Source organism: Neomonachus schauinslandi, chromosome 4, assembly GCF_002201575.2.
Source record: "Neomonachus schauinslandi chromosome 4, ASM220157v2, whole genome shotgun sequence".
NCBI lineage: Eukaryota > Metazoa > Chordata > Mammalia > Carnivora > Phocidae > Neomonachus > Neomonachus schauinslandi.
The window spans coordinates 171,936,457-171,952,561 of record NC_058406.1 but is presented as its reverse complement, the minus strand read 5'-3'; the positions used below and the strand labels follow the sequence as shown (position 1 = coordinate 171,952,561).

Below are 16,105 nucleotides of genomic sequence, written 5' to 3'. Positions count from 1 at the left end.
GGTAAGGGAGAGGGAGACACCTTTACAAATATGTGTATAAGTAGTAAGCTGATGTGGCCGTAGCTAGTAAGAGTCAAACTTGGGATTAGAACCCAGGACTATCTGAAGCTTAGAACTTCAGGGATCTTTGATTCCTTCCTCTTCTCACCCACAGGCAGTCTGCTACCACATTGTATCCCTTCTTTCCTCAGTCTCTTGTACCTGTCTCTTTTCTATTCTTTGTATTGTCACTGCCACTATCCTAACCCAAGATCCTACTGTAGCTCGCCTGATTAACTGCAATATCCTCATTATGATTATTATGATCACCACTTTTCCTTATCTAGTCTGTTTACCTCTGCCAGGTTAATTTTCCCAAATTGCACATCTGGGGGATAAACTTGTGGTTCTGACAAAATTCCCAAAGGAAAGCAAACTTGATGAGAGGACTATTAAGGTTTATACAGAAAACCTCAGAGATGTAAATTAGCTTCTCAACTCACCTGTTATTCTGCCTTGATTGCAATTTAAAGCAAAAAAGAGACAAGCTGTTACAGAGAAAAGCGTCTACAAGGATTAATCTTAAGGAGTGTGGTAGAGAAGGCAAGCAAGTACCATTATAGTATGATCATGCAAAATGGAGAATAAAATAGTTCATGGGTTTCCCTCCAATTTTTATTCAAAAAGTTGAATGTAGTAAATAGTAAATAAAAATCTTGAAAAAATGCTTCAGCCCTTATTGTTTTAATGGTTTCTCATCTTAATTTGATGCACAAATTTTATTACTATAGAATTTTTTTTTTTTAAGAATTTATTTTTTTATTTATTTGACAGAGACAGAGATAGCGAGAGCAGGAACACAAGCAGCGGGAGTGGGAGAGGGAGAGCAGGCTTCCCGCCAAGGAGGGAGCCCGATGTGGGACTCGATCCCAGGACCCTGGGATTATGACCTGAGCCGAAGGCAGACGCTTAACAACTGAGCCACCCAGGTGCCCTAGTATAGAATTTTTTTAAAGGTTTTATTTATTTGACAGAGAGCAGGAGCGATAGAGTACTAGCGGGGAGGGGGGCAGGGGGTGATGGGGCGCAGAGGGTGAGGGAGAAGACTCCCCACTGAGCAGGGAGCCTGAGATAGGGCTTGATCTCAGGACCCTGGGACCCCAACCGGAGCTGAATGCAAATGCTTAACCAACCATCAGTATAAGAATTTCTAATTCAAACTAAATCCCATTTGGGCCAAGAACTCTCAGGAGTGGTGGTATGGTCATTCTTATCTTACATGACTTCAGGTACATCCCTTTAAACTCTGGATCTTACTTTCCCTATCTATAAAACGACAGTTTAATAAGATCCCGGCAAAGTACTTTAAAATACTATCTTAAAACTAAATGTGTATTACTGCGGTGGTTTTTAGAAAGCTTAGGAATTTAAAAAATAAAACAAGCTTTCAGTAGATTTTACCTACGCCAGGGATGCACTCTTCTGCTTTACATTTGGCATCCCTTAAGTCTATATTCTAAGTTCAGTTTCATCATGTCTGAGCTTCTCCAGTTGCCTGCTTATGTGTTTTGTTTTTTTGTTTTGTTTCTTAGGGAGAGAGAGAAAGAGAGGGGCAGAGGGAGAGGGAGAGAGAGAATCTTAAACAGGCTACATGCCCAGCATGGAGGCCTGATGCGGGGCTCGATCCCACGACCCTGATGTCATGACCTGAGCCAAAATCAAGGGTTGGACGCTTAACTGGCTGAGCCACCCAGGCGTCCCTGCTGCGTACATTTTATGGGTCCAGTTAAGTTAGGAGAAATAATCACTTGCAAGTAAAGATGAAGGGATGCCCTTCCTATACTACCAAAAAATATCCTGTACTACCAAAAAGTTGAGGACTACAATACCTTAATAGATGCTATGATTGGAACACAGGAACAATGGGGGCACATCTCAGAGGAATAGTTTTTTATTTTTTTTTATTTATTTTAAAGATTTTATTTATTTGACAGAGACACAGCGAGAGAGGGAACACAAGCAGGGGGTGGGGGAGAGGGAGAAGTAGGCTTCCCGTGGAGTAGGGAGCCCCATGCAGGGCTTGACCCCAGGACCCTGGGATCATGACCTGAGCCCAAGGCAGACGCTTAACGACTGAGCCACCCAGGCACCCCTCAGAGGAATAGTTTTTTTACAAAAGGAACTTACTAGCTATGTTTGCTTAGCTTTGCAAGAGGTTTTCTCAGTTTTGTATCAGGAAATGTCTGTTAGTCATCTTCTCAACAGAAGCTAAGTTCCTAAAAAGCATAATCCCTCCATAGAACCCACCACAATGAAAAAAAAAATGCTTTCATAGAAATAGCTGCAATTTAATAGTGAATTTAATCTTTGCTTGGTTTCTACGTTGACTTGAACGTTGCACAACTCAGGTATGTATTTATATTGAATCCACTCAGAGCAGTGTGGAGGGTGTGTGTATTCACGCAGACACACTCCATATACATAAATTGCCTGTGTTTAAAAATAACAATCTGTTCATTTGGCTTTAATGGCTGAGTGCCTGTTAGTCATTCTAAAAAGCCTTTGGAAGTAGGATGTGTAAAAACTTGTTTGCATTTTCTGTTGATCTTTGCATTTGCCAAGTCTTTGTTTCAAACAGCAGCAACTGATTCTGGGCTATCTTAAGCAAAAAAGGAATTTATTAGAGGGTTATTTTCATTATTTTTCAAATTTCAAGAGTGATATGCAATTGGTCGAGCTTACTGGACCATGTATCTTCCCCTAGCTGTACCAGAGAGCAGATACACGCAGCTTCCTTAGAGGGAGAAAGCAGTAGGAAACAGGTACTTAGAACCACCCACTCCACCTCTCCCCACCAGTGTATTATGTATTTACTTCAAAAGGAAGATGGGGGTGCTGGCAGGAAGGGTAGGCACTGATAGCCCAAAAAGGGATAAATATGTTCCATAACTTTTTCTCAGACCTTGGGAATTACTTAAAAAAATAATTTCTGGCCTGAAATTACTTTATAGTTTTTCTCATTTCTTAAAGTAAATTTCAGATGGGGCACCTGGGTGGCTCAGTCGTTAAGCATCTGCCTTCGGCTTAGGTCATGATCCCAGGGTCCTGGGATTGAGCCCCGCATCAGGCTCCCTGCTCAGCGGGAAGCCTGCTTCTCCCTCTCCCACTCTCCCTGCTTGTGTTCCCTCTCTCACTGACAAATAAATAAAATCTTTAAAAAAAAAAAAAAGTAAATTTCAGATATGTCCATCAAAATTCAGCTACTAGTTGAGTCTTCTGGTTTTGTAAATGCCAAATGAATAGGAAAAGTCTGTTGTTTAGTTAAGGAAACGAGACTATAGTGGCATTTGGAATCAATGTTGAGTATATATTGACTACTTTGGTTCATTCATTCATGTAACAGACATTGAGCACTATGTGCTTGGCAGTGTGCTTGCCCACTTCTGCCTCTTGTCTCTAGATAGAGTACTTAAACTCTCTAATCATCAGTATCCTCACCTGGGAAAAAGAAAAAAAGATGGTTAATATTGCCAGATAAAGTATGAAATACATAGCATGCATCATCCAGTTTAATCTCAACAAACCTGCTGAAAGACATAGATAGTAACAGTGGCAGAGCCAGGATTTTAACTGGTATTTTTCTGATTCCAGAGCCTATCTGATCCTCTGCAAGTAATTTTTCATGCAGGTTACACAAATTAAAACAATATATTTTAAGTACTTAGTATGATATATAGTATGTAATAGTAATTAGTGTGGTGAACAAACTTTAGGAGAATACTCACTGGAAACCTTACAACACTACACACAACACTTCGCAATGGTTCTGTGTTTGGCTCAGGAGTACTGTTAAGATATTTTTTGTTAGTTTGGATCGTTATATGTGATAATCATATTCACAGTACTTAATTTATGTTAGAATGTAAATAGATGATAGGTTCAAATATGTTAATTATGTTAAGTGATGGTCAAGAATAATCTGAGGGCCAAGACACTACTGAGAGGCAGAGTACAAGTAACACTAAGTTAAAAACATCTGCCGAGGCAGGGAGCCCAAAGAAGACGGATATAGTACCCCACTGACGGATGGGAAGGATAGGACCCTTCCCCCTAGATGGGATCCTGTAGTCCAGGCTTCTAATAATCACTTCTCATTTTGGAGCTGCCCCCAACTGAGTAGAATAAAAGCTTCAAGATGGAAGATTCAGTACTGTAAAGATTTCAATTTTACCCTCTATGTTCAATGCAAGCCTAACAAAAAATCTCAACAGGTTCTTTTTCCCAAAAATTGACAAGCTGATTTTAAAATTCATAAGAAAATGCAAAAGGTCAAGAATAAGGCAATCTTAAAGAACAGAGTTGAAGGACATACAGTATCAGATATCAGGACCTATTGTAAAGATAGAGTAATTTAAACAGGATGGTATTGGTGCTTGGATAGAAAAACGGACTATGGAACAAGGTAGTCTAGAAACAGCCCCACATATACGGTCACCTGATTTATGATAAAAGTGTCACTACAGTGCAGGATAAAAAAAAACAGCAATATAATGGGTCTAACAAAGGCTGCATATCACTTAAGGGTGAATGATCCTGGAAGCATTCTCCCTACAGTTAAGAACAATTTAACTTGTATTAGAGATGGGGGGGCAGGAATAGGACATGTTAGAATGCCAGAAGCTTCCCTTTTTAATCAAGATTTAGCAGTTTTTAAAATAAATGCTCTTCAGATTGTGGCAAGCCTTTAGTTTCTAGAGTTCTAAAAAAAAAAAACTGTTGATTTTGACAATTTTTGCCAGTGTTCTTATTGCTTTTATGGAGAGGCCAGTTTTCAGAGGTCCTTATTCCATCGTTTTGGAAGTTGCTCATTTTACTCTTGCCATTGGGTAGGGAAGTATCAAGAGACGCCCTGGTGGATGGAGTAAGCATGAAATATACGCCTTCCTGCCCTCACTGTGTGACAATACTTACAATAACCCTACTTCCTCCTCATGATCACATTCACTTATCCCCACCCAGAATGGGGACTCTTCCTTGCCGGCTGCTCTCTAAGCACAAGGAGCCTGATGTGACTGGGAAACTTCAGCAGGTTAAAGTTTAAAGGGTCTATTATTTTATCTCCTGATGAAACAGTTCCCCAATTAGGAACCAGCCCTCTAGTCTCACAAAGTTGTGGGGATGGGAGGCACAAACTCCCTGGGTGGGCCTGTGGGGACAGGAAGTGGGTATGTGACCCTCCTATTGCTGCTATAACAAATAACCACAAACTTAGTGGCTTGAAACCGCATAAATTTATTCTCAGTTATGGAGGTCAGAAGTCTACAATCAAGGTGTCAACAACTCTGTTCCTCCTGAAGCGTTCTGGGGGAGAATCCATTTCCCTGCCTTTCTCAGTTTCCAGAGGCTGCCTGCATTCCTTGGCTTGTGGCCCCTTCCTTACATTACTGCATCCTGCTTCAGTCATCACACCTCCTCCTACTTGTATTACCTCCCTCTTATAAGGACCTCTGAGATTATATTGGGCCAACCTGGATAATCCAGGATACCCTCCCCATTTTGAGATTTTTTTTTTTTTTTAAAGATTTTATTTTATTTATTTGACAGAGAGAGAGAGAGAGACAGCTAGAGAGGGAACACAAGCAGGGGGAGTGGGAGAGGGAGAAGCAGGCTTCCCGACGAGCAGGGAGCCCGATGCGGGGCTCGATCCCAGGACCCTGGGATCATGACCTGAGCCCAAGGCAGACGCTTAACGACTGAGCCACCCAGGCCCCCCCCCCCCATTTTGAGATTCTTAATCCCATCTGCAAAGTCCCTTTTACCTTGTAAGTAACATATTTACAGAACATGGACATATTTGGGGGGGGGCATTATGTAGCCCACCATAGTAGGAATTCTCCTATTTCTACCCTTTCAGTCCTAGCTGTGCATTTTCTATCTATATGGGACATGGACTATGTAATAGGTGTTTAGAGTGTATACTGCATCCTGATGGATGGCATCTCATTCACTGGGCATTATCTCCAAGCTTTGGTCTGGTGTCAAAAGGTTTTTCCACCACTCCACCAGGTCAGCATTTTCTAGGACGTGATAGGACTGGTGAGTCACATGGTCATGTGTCCACTGAAACACCTTTGCTGTAAATCAGATCCCTAGGTCAGAGGCAATATTACGTAGGATACATACAGATGGATCACACACTTGTAAGCCCTTGGATAGTGATGCTGGCCAACATCTTGTGGGCAGAAAAGGCAAACTCATACATGCAGATGGGAAGATTCTGGTCAAAGTGAATCGCTGCCCTTCCGTGACCAAAGTCCAATGTAATCCACTTGCTACCAATTAGCTGTTTGTTTTCCTTGAGGGATGGTGTTGTTCCAAGGGCTCAGTGCTGAATACTAGGGAGTGGCTCCTTGGTGAGTAGAGGCCATGCTGTTGGCATCTTGATAACCTACATCCCTGAACATGACTTTATTCATGAGCCCATTATGCTATTGGGGTAGCTCATGACTACAACTGCTAAAATTAACTGGCCAAGTCTTTTTGTTTACTTGTCCAGTTCCTCTTGCACGGTGCAGGTCTCTGGTAGGCACTGTTCTGCAATACAAAGATGTTTACTCATGTTCCAATCCCAGAGATTTTTCCACTGCCTCTTCTCCTGGCTCCCTTGCCCCTGATCTAATCTTTCCCACTCCAGGGCCCTGATCAACTCATCAACCTATCTGACATTTGCCATAAAGGTATATTCTTACTTCAGGCCACTTCTCTTTCCATACAAAGTGGAGAACCAGAAATATTGCCAATTTTGCCTTTTGGGAGGACTCCCCTCACTTCTGAAGAGGGCTGTAGGGTAGCAGCAGTCTATTTTTTTGTTTGAACCCATATTCCAAGAAAACCTATCAATTAACTTAGCTGTGCATTTCTGTCCTTCATCAGCAAGACAGAAGAGCCTCTCAAGTGGCCATAATTATGAGCTGAGGGAAGGGCACTGATGCAAGAGTTATAAATATGACACAGGAGTCTGGGCCACCTGCCTGTGCTACCTGTTCATTTCCTCTGGCCTTTCTTGTCATCCAGGAGTATTGATGAGTGGGAGAGATGCAAAAACTTATTCTTTACTGTGAGGGAGATATCTTAGCATTCAAGCAGACCAGCAGCCCTAAAAATTTCACTATTGTAACAGGTTGCTGGACTGTATTAGTGATTATTTTCCATCTTTGGAGTGCAATACACTAGCTTATTGTTTATCTGACCTAATTAATATGATGCTATAAATATAGTAGGTTAGCGTGATATTCTGTGGGATGTTCAGATGGTCTAGATCTCCTCAGACCATATTATGATGGAAGAGTGGAGTCCTACATGAATGCAAACTGCATCTTAGCCAGCTCTCAGGACCCAGGTTCTATACATACCCTCATGGCTCCTGGTAGTATATGTTGGTTAGATCCTACATCCCCTTTGACACATGGGCCCAGCTGAAATTGCTCAAAGTAGACCCAAAAATGAGGAGAGGGGGATATAGTTGCTTCATTGTGGTGGTGTGGAAGTGCAGTCTTATTCATAAAGTTGTGTTACCTTTACTTGAGTTATGAAACTATGCATATATATAGCTTTGATTTAAAAAAATAAAATTCAATTACTAAAAGAGAAACTAGGACAATCTACCCATCTATATCTATCTACCTAATGGTGTACGTGCATCTTTATTGCATGGGCCATTCAATCCAGGAGACAATATGATACGTGTGGGGTGTGTGTGGGTATTCATGTGTGGTATGTATGTGTGGTGTGTCTGTGGTATGTACCAAAATACAGTTTTAACCTCATATTCATTATTTTCTATTTGCCTCTGATTCAACCTTGACCTTTAAAAAGCCAAAGAGACAAGTAGCTATTCTGACAGTTTTTGGCCTCTCTGAAATTATGTGGTTGTTGATCGAGTAACCTGGCAAGTATTATCATATCAAATCAGAAAGATGCCATTGTATTTATTGTTAATATTTTTATATTCAGTTTATAATATAGGTAGGGATTCTAAGCACAATAGTGGTAAGAAATTTTTATGTGCTTTATATGTTGAAATCTTGTGTCAGCTTAAGTACTTGTATATATTTATTATTGCTAGAGTGAATTTCTTCAATGACTGTGAAAGCTAGTAAATTTATACACTAATTATTATAAACTTCTAAATAGTTTAAAAAAAAAAAGTTACACAAAACACATGAACAACCCCCTCAAGGTACTGGACATAGGCAATGGACAATGATCCATGGGAGATGCAAAGCCACAAGGTGAGCTACTGAACTGCTCCATCTTACTGCCTGGAGAAAGTTTCTGGGCTGTGGCTTGAGGCGGAAGCCAGGTGGAGCCCAGCAGACTCCCTGAGGTGGAGATGGAACAGGGAGTCCTAGGAGCCCAGGAATGAGTCCAGAAAGTAGAATGCCAGAGTGGAGAGAGCTACAGAGAACTCCAGACATCTGCTGACCATTCCCCTAAAGTAGCAGCTGAGTAATGATCAGTACACACAGTACACACAAAAGGAAACTACCAAAGGCCAAGAAAATGACCGGTTTTATGGCTTGCCCAATTTGAAGTGGTTGCACCCTGAGGCTGTTCAGAATAACATATATTGGGTGTGCCCAGGGTGGGAGATGTGTGCCCAGGTGGGAGAAAGTGAATTAAAAATGCTATGTATTTGCCATCATTTTAAATTTGTTTTTATGTTTAAAATGTATATGTTATACTCTATATCAATATATGCACACAATTTATTTAAATTATGAAGTTAATGAACCAAGCAACTCACGGTTGAGGGAGTTTAATAAAATTATCATTACTGTTTTTTAATCACAATCTCTCCATCAAGTGGGTGCCTTACCCAGCAACTAATACTGACGCTCACAAAGGAAGCCTTCAGCACACATTCCTGGACTGAGGTGACAAACACTCCATGAGCCTCCTGATCCTTTCAGTCTTTTTTCCTTGGTTCCATTAGATGCCTCTTCCTGACCAGGCCAATCCAGCAAGTGCTTGGAGAAAACTGTAATGTAAATGGATATACTCAAGGTGGAGACAAGGCTTAAGGGACCCTTGTTTTCTTCCATTCACACGTAACTCCGGCTCATTCTTTAACTCTCAATTGATGCATCCCCGCTCCCATCTTCCCAGGCACACTCTCCACTTCCCCCAACCCATATCCCCAAACATGGATGGCTGCCTCCTCTGTGTGCCTGTAAAAACCCGTTTGTCTCAGCACTTAGTACACAGTATTGTTTCTTCTGTGTCCAGGTCGCTGGAAGTGATCCCACTGTGGGCAGGACTCAGCTTGGTTTTTTTTTTTTTTTTTTTTAAGATTTTTTAAGTCATCTCCACACCCAGCGTGGGACTCGAACTCACAACCCTGAGATCAAGAGTTGCGTGCCCTACCTACTGAGCCAACCGGGCGCCCTTCAGGACTTGACTTTACTCACCTCTGTGTCTCTGGCCCTCATCACAGTGCCTCACGGAGAAAGGACACAGTACATCCCAATTAATGAGTGGCTTTTCAAAATAAGGACATTCTACTTTAACTACTAAAGCAAATGTACAATTCCTCACACCCAAATTGGGAAACGGTAGTTCACCTTCTATAAAGACTACTAAATGAATGAAGTATTTACTGTGTGCCAGCCATTGTGATGATAGTTAATGTACGTTAACTCATTTAAAGCTAAAGAGTATCCTTCAGGATATGCACAATTGTTAACTCGTATGTTCAGATGGGGAAACTAAATCTTGAGAGGCTGCCTCAGGTCACGGACAAGGGAGCGAAGCCAGGAGGCATACAAGTGGAAACTCAATTCTAGGAAGATAGAATCCATGCCAATCTTCTGGCACCCCTGAGCCCTCAAGGCCTGATGTGTATATCGCAGGGTGAATGAATTCACCCAGGTGTATCTGACTTCAGCGGCCTATCCATAGCTTATGGCAGAAAGGTAACTCCTCAGCCCCTGGACATGTGGCTCCCTGACTCACCTTCCTCATTGTTTCTCCCCTGCTTTCCTTCCTCCCTATATTGGCTCAAGTCCCAGCAGTTGTAGTTTAAGGCTCGAAAGCTACAGGCACACATGTGAGAAGAAACCCAATATGTAAAAGAGGAGATGATTAAGGCAAACAGGCAGGCTGCTCTGTGGGATGGGAATGGAACAATTAGGCCCCCTTCTGGGGTGGGATCACATGAGAGCTAACATTTCCTGGGGGCTTACTATGTACCAGACACTATTCTTTTTAATCCTTATAACAACCGCCATCTTCAACACATCTCTCCCTGCTTCTGATGTTCCAAATTGATTTAATGACGATGCTCCAAACATTTTCTGAGCAAACTTTTTGCACCTGTTTTTTTTTTTCTTCCACTAGCATCTGTTTCCACCCTGACTCCAATTACCAAAATCTTACCCAGTTTTTAAGAGCGGTATCAAACACTACCTCTCTGAAGACTTCCCCATTCTCAGAACTTTTCTTCTCCACCTTTGCACTTCTATATCATGCTATCACTCATATGGTACTTATTGTATTCCAATTCTTTCAGTTTTTGTGTTATTTCTGCTGCTAGGTTGTGAGCTCCTCAGGGACTGGGGCTGTATCTAATGCACTTACAGTTCATATACACAGCAGGTTCACTGATCCTGTCCTTATTGACACTGTTACAAGAAAAGGGCAAGCAGCTCCAGCCCAACCCCAGCCAGTCAAATGCCAGATACAATCATAATCCCGATAAAGCCACACTTTCCTATGTTTCCTTCATCAAGAAAACAAGGCCAGATGGCTTCAAAGTGCACCAAAACAAAGCTCTGAAGTGCTTCTCAAAATTAGTCATCCCAAAGGTAATCAGTGATACTCTGCAATTAGTCATTCCAATGGTAAACAATGGGGCTGGCAGACACTCATAAAATAAGGTGAGGCTTGAAAAACTGCAGAATATCTCACATTCCCAATAGCTCACACAAAAACTGAAAGAATATGAAAAGGGAGTCTGAGGCCTGTTAAAATCTAAGATTTTAATTTGAACTTTTAAAATAGCTAGCTTAGGGGCACCTGGGTGGCTCAGTCAGTTAAGCATCTGACTGGTTCAGGTCATGATCTCAGGGCTCCCTGCTCAGTAGAGAATCTGTTTCTCCTTCTGCCCTGCCCCCACCCCTCCTGCTCATGTGCTCTCTCAAATAAAATCTCTTAAAAAAAAAATAGCTAGCGTATTGCACAAACTTAAGGCTGGAAATCTAGTTTCCCCATAATTTAAAGCAGTCATTCTTAATCTCTTTTCTACAACAACAAACATAATATGTAAGACACCTCCCCAACACTCATTTAGGAATGCTAAAGGGAATGAAGTTAATACAATAGAGTAATTCTTAAACTCTTCCTTCCCTAATTTAGTCAGTCTTCGTAACAAAGCTGCACCATTTGAGTGCTTTGATTTGGACTGTGTTGCTTAGTCCCATGGATTTCATATCTCAAATCCATCCACTTCCCACTGCCACCACCCTAGTCCAAGCTACTGCCATATCCTCCCTGGCCAACCACAGAAGCCTCCTCCCAGGTCTCCCTGCTTCTACCCTGGCCCCACTCCGGTCGATTTTCTACACTGTAGCTGGAGTGATTTTGGAAACAGCACTGTGTCCTTCACTCTAAAATAACCAATGCCCTGTGTACAACTGCTTATTAGACAACAGCCAATGAGACCATTCACAGAAACCCTCATTTTGCAAGTAAGGAACTACAAGGCCAAAAGAATATTGGGACCACGTACCCAAGGTAAGACAGGACTGAGGTCAGAATTCATTGTACAGGCCTCATCTCAATAAGCCATACTGCTTCTCCCAGATATGTAGTTCGTTCTCAATGTGTTAACGGAACACAAACAAGATGACTTGTACTGATCCAGAGCCTGCTTTCAGGGACACAAAATATTAAAATAGGTTGCCAGGAGAAAAGAGGGGTGAGAACCCTGCCTCAACTTATGTATTAAGGGTCACTCACATGTAGATCCTTGTGTCTCAGGATCCACCTTCTCTAGCCAACTAGAGGACAGGGGCGGCATTCCAAATCCAACACTATATGATCCACGTGGGGAGCATAGGATTTCACTGGTTGGATGTGCAGGATTTGTGTCTTCCATGGTGTCCCGTGCACCTGCTGAAGAAGGGCGGCAATACGAGTTTCTGCAGATTCCGCCCACCTCTGCCACTCTGGTTTGGTGGCTGCTGACAGCGTTCTTCTCCTAGAACCCCTGGTTGCTCCATTTGTACATTGGTTGATGATAATTTGCTGAGGATAAGGCCGATGCTCCTTCTCCATTTCACTGCTTCCAGGAGGCTGGAGATTCTTGCCTGGGTAAGATTCCACATTTTGGTGGATATGCAAAATGCCCCCTGCATCCCGTCTTAGCACTTGGCAGGCAATGGGCCAGCCTTCTTCAGAACTGGGAATCAGTCCCAGGTTCACCCTGTCTGCAATGTTTGAGAGCTTCAGTTTTCTGTTATCCCCAAAGTGTATTTGGCACCGATCTGCCACTCCATTGATATCAAGGTTCTTTCTCAGAGCAACTACAGCATGGGGGTTCCACTCACAGGCATGGACGAAGGTAGCACCAGCATGGACTAGGAAGGGCAATGTAAAATAACCAATCCCTGCATAGAGATCCACCAGCACTTCTCCAGCACAGGGCAGCGATGCCACTCGAAGCTTCTCAGTGATGTTTCCGAAGGAGAACATGCACTGGGTCACGTCAAACTTATATCGGATCCCATTATCCACGTGCTCTACCCAGCCATGGTCGCCCAGCAGCAGAGTCACTGCTGGTGTTCGAGTGCCATCTGGTGATACCCGCCCTCGTTTGGCCACACGATGGACGCCAAGTGCAGACGCAACAGTCTCCCAGAGTTCTGGTTCCAGATTTTTCCATCGCTTGGCTTGGAAACAGTCCTCGCTCAGCAACAAGAGGTCACCATGTCGTTGCCAAGATCTGGGCAAATCAGCCTCCAACTCAGGTGACCACGTCACTCCCCGGCCCTCTACCCAGCGACTCACTTCAAGACACAGCCTTTGGGCAGGTGAACAACCTTGGGCCTTCTTTGAGGGAACAGGATCCAGGAGCTGCGTTACTATACAGGTGCTGCCTGGAGCCACACGATCCCTCAGCTCTTGAAGGTGCTGCTCAGGGAGAGTCTCTCCCAGCACGGGCAGCGCCACCGTGCCATCCGGCATCTTTTCTACACGGTGCCGTCTATCCAGGAGTTTCTGCTTCTCGAGATATTCCCTGTATCGCTGGGTAAACCGAGGCCCAGTCACAACCGCGACAACAGCCGCAGGCTTCCCACCTTCCCTTTCCATGTTGCTGGCCCCACATTCTCTCGGATTCCCTCCGTGAGACTCTCTCAGACTCCACTCACCCGGCTCGGCATTATCGACCGCGGCTGCAGGAGGAGCAGCGCACACGCCCGGGAGCCGGTGTCGGAAGTGACGTTAAACGGACAGGCCGGAAGTAAATATTGAGGCGCCCGTTGGCAAGTAGCGTTGTCGTTGCCGTGGTGAAGCCGCGGCTGCCATCTTTGTTGTGGTTGACGGTTAACTTGATGCCGCCTAGCAGAAGATTAATAATAACAAGGAGTTCTGTGGGCTTAAAGACGTCCAGTTAATCGGTATCCTCCAGAACCCTCGTGCACTGTCTTCAGTTCTGCTCACGAATCCAAAGAGAGAAGTGCAGTTAGAATGATGGGCTGAATTTGGAGAAAGGCTTCCGATAGTCTCATGCTGCTCTCAGGTCAATGTCAGTGGCCACAGCATTTGCTGAGAGTGAAGGGTCAACTATAGCTTCCTTATTCCCTTTCCCTGTTAAGATAGTCGTAACCCTCTCACTGTCCTGAAGTATAAAAACAAACAAACAAACACAAAAAACCCACAAATGTTTGGAAGTCAGAGGATCTGAGTAAATCATATCACCTCTCAGAACCAAAATCGTCACCTGTAAAATGAGACTTAGGTTAACTTTTTCAGATGATTGCTATGACTGAGATATTATATATAAAACGCTTTGAACAGTGACTAGCAAAGAGTAGATACTCTAAAGAGATATAATGTGATAAGTTGAAGTGGTTAGTAGATATTAAATACCTGTTGGAATGCTTTGATAAACTTAATGAGGACAACAAGGAATTCCGCTACACCTAAATTCAAATAATGTAAAATAAGAGTTGGAAAGAAGCCCTGTTCTTTCTACTTACCTCCCGCCATTCTACACATTAGAATATTGAGACCCAGAGATTTAACATTAAGTTCCCTAATTCAGGTCTCTGTGTATGGGAGGCATAAGGCTATGGTTAAAACAGTTTCTTGTTTCTTGACACCTATTCAGTATCAATCAGAGTTGTTGTTGTTGTTGTCAGTTTTGTCTCTATGTTTATTTATTTTTTTTAAGATTTTATTTATTTATTTGACAGAGAGAGCGAGAGAGGGAACACAAGCAGGGGGAGTGGGAGAGGGAGAAGCAGGCTCCCCGCTGAGCAGGGAGCCCGATGTGGGACTCGATCCCAGGACCCTGGGATCATGACCTGAGCCGAAGGCAGACGCTTAACGACTGAGCCACCCAGGTGCCCCAGTTTTGTCTCTATGTTTAAAATTCAGATTCCATGGAAAAAATATCAAGTGGGACAGAGTAGAAGACCCTTTTGGTGCCCCATATACCTTTGGGACTCACCATTCCTGTATATGCCAATCCAATGGCTTCTAACTAAAGCACTTAGGAGTCTGCCTGATGGCTTTCTCTGCTCACCAGATTTGGCTTAACATATGTCTAGGGGAGGCTGGAAATGCTGGGGAATTACTGCCCACCCAACCCCCACCTCTTGAGAGCATTCCTCAACCAGCAACCGATGGAAGTTGGTGAATAAATTTCCCAGCTTCCACACACCTTAGTTGGAATACTTCTTTTTTTTTTTTTTTTAAGATTTTATTTATTTATTTGAGAGAGAGAGAATGAGAGACAGAGAGCATGAGAGGGAGGAGGGTCAGAGGGAGAAGCAGACTCCCTGCCGAGCAGGGAGCCCGATGCGGGACTCGATCCTGGGACTCCAGGATCATGACCTGAGCTGAAGGCAGTCGCTCAACCAACTGAGCCACCCAGGCGCCCTAGTTGGAATACTTCTAAGGTATGTTCTAAACTGTCTCCCAGTGTTCTCTTAGGACTTCAGTTTTTCAGTAATTCTCTCTATGTCACGCATGTTCAATTTCTCTTTCTCTTTCTCCTGGATTATTCCAAAACACACTGCCACTGGCCATCTTTAACGACCTCCCTTGATTCTTCACTTCTACTGATATTTTCAAGTTCATATTTCCACCACTCCATATCTACCACTCCCAATTCCAATACCATTTGTGTCTTTAATATCTCAACTTGGTGTCTAATAGGCGACTCATACTTAATATGTGTCAAACAGGTTTCTTTCTGCCACTGTTCCCATGTATATAATAGTACCATATTATCCAGCATCCAACAATTTACTCAAACACACAGTTGAGAAACTATCTCTAATCACCTCCTGCTTCCCACATTTTCCTCAACTTCCTATAGGTATTTGATGATTAACTGTCAGGTGTTTCCATATGCTATATACTCCATATACTTTTATAATCCAAAGTATATACTAAATTGGTCTACCTCTTTTGATCTCCTTAGCCACCTTCTGGGACATAGATTACTGCAGCTGCCTTCTCACTGGTTTCTCCTTTAGGACTCTTACCTTCCTTTTTTTCTCTACATACCAACCAGGATGAGAATTTTCAAAACATTCTGATCCTATCTCTCCCTACTGAAACAGTTCCTGCCTACCCATTGTTCAAAGAGTAAGCTCCTAGCCCACCAGACTATGCATGATCTGGCTCCTAAATCAGCCTGAGACTGAAAATAGTCCATTCCTTTTCTCATGCTTTTACCTTTGTACTCACCATTCCCTTTGTCTGAAATGCCCTTCCCTCAGATGATGGAATGGCTGGGGATTTGCCTGAAGGTCATCTTCTGGTGGGGCTTTCATTCAATTCAACACTCTCTTTTCCCTCCACTGTTAGGTCTACTTACTGTTTGTTAATTTTA

The 16,105-nt window shown here is 43.1% G+C and overlaps 1 protein-coding gene across 1 annotated transcript; it reads right to left on the bottom strand.

Annotated features, from left to right (window-relative positions):
* Nucleotides 1–8,788: 8,788 nt before the first annotated feature.
* On the bottom strand, nucleotides 8,789–13,454 carry TRMT12 (tRNA methyltransferase 12 homolog). Its single transcript, XM_021688449.2, has 2 exons — nucleotides 11,998–13,454; nucleotides 8,789–9,019 (listed from the first exon to the last, which is right to left on the bottom strand). The coding sequence occupies exon 1, from the start codon at nucleotides 13,348–13,350 to the stop codon at nucleotides 12,031–12,033; it is 1,320 nt and encodes a 439-aa protein (XP_021544124.1). The 5' UTR covers nucleotides 13,351–13,454; the 3' UTR covers nucleotides 8,789–9,019; nucleotides 11,998–12,030.
* Between the last annotated feature and the right edge of the window lie 2,651 nt (nucleotides 13,455–16,105).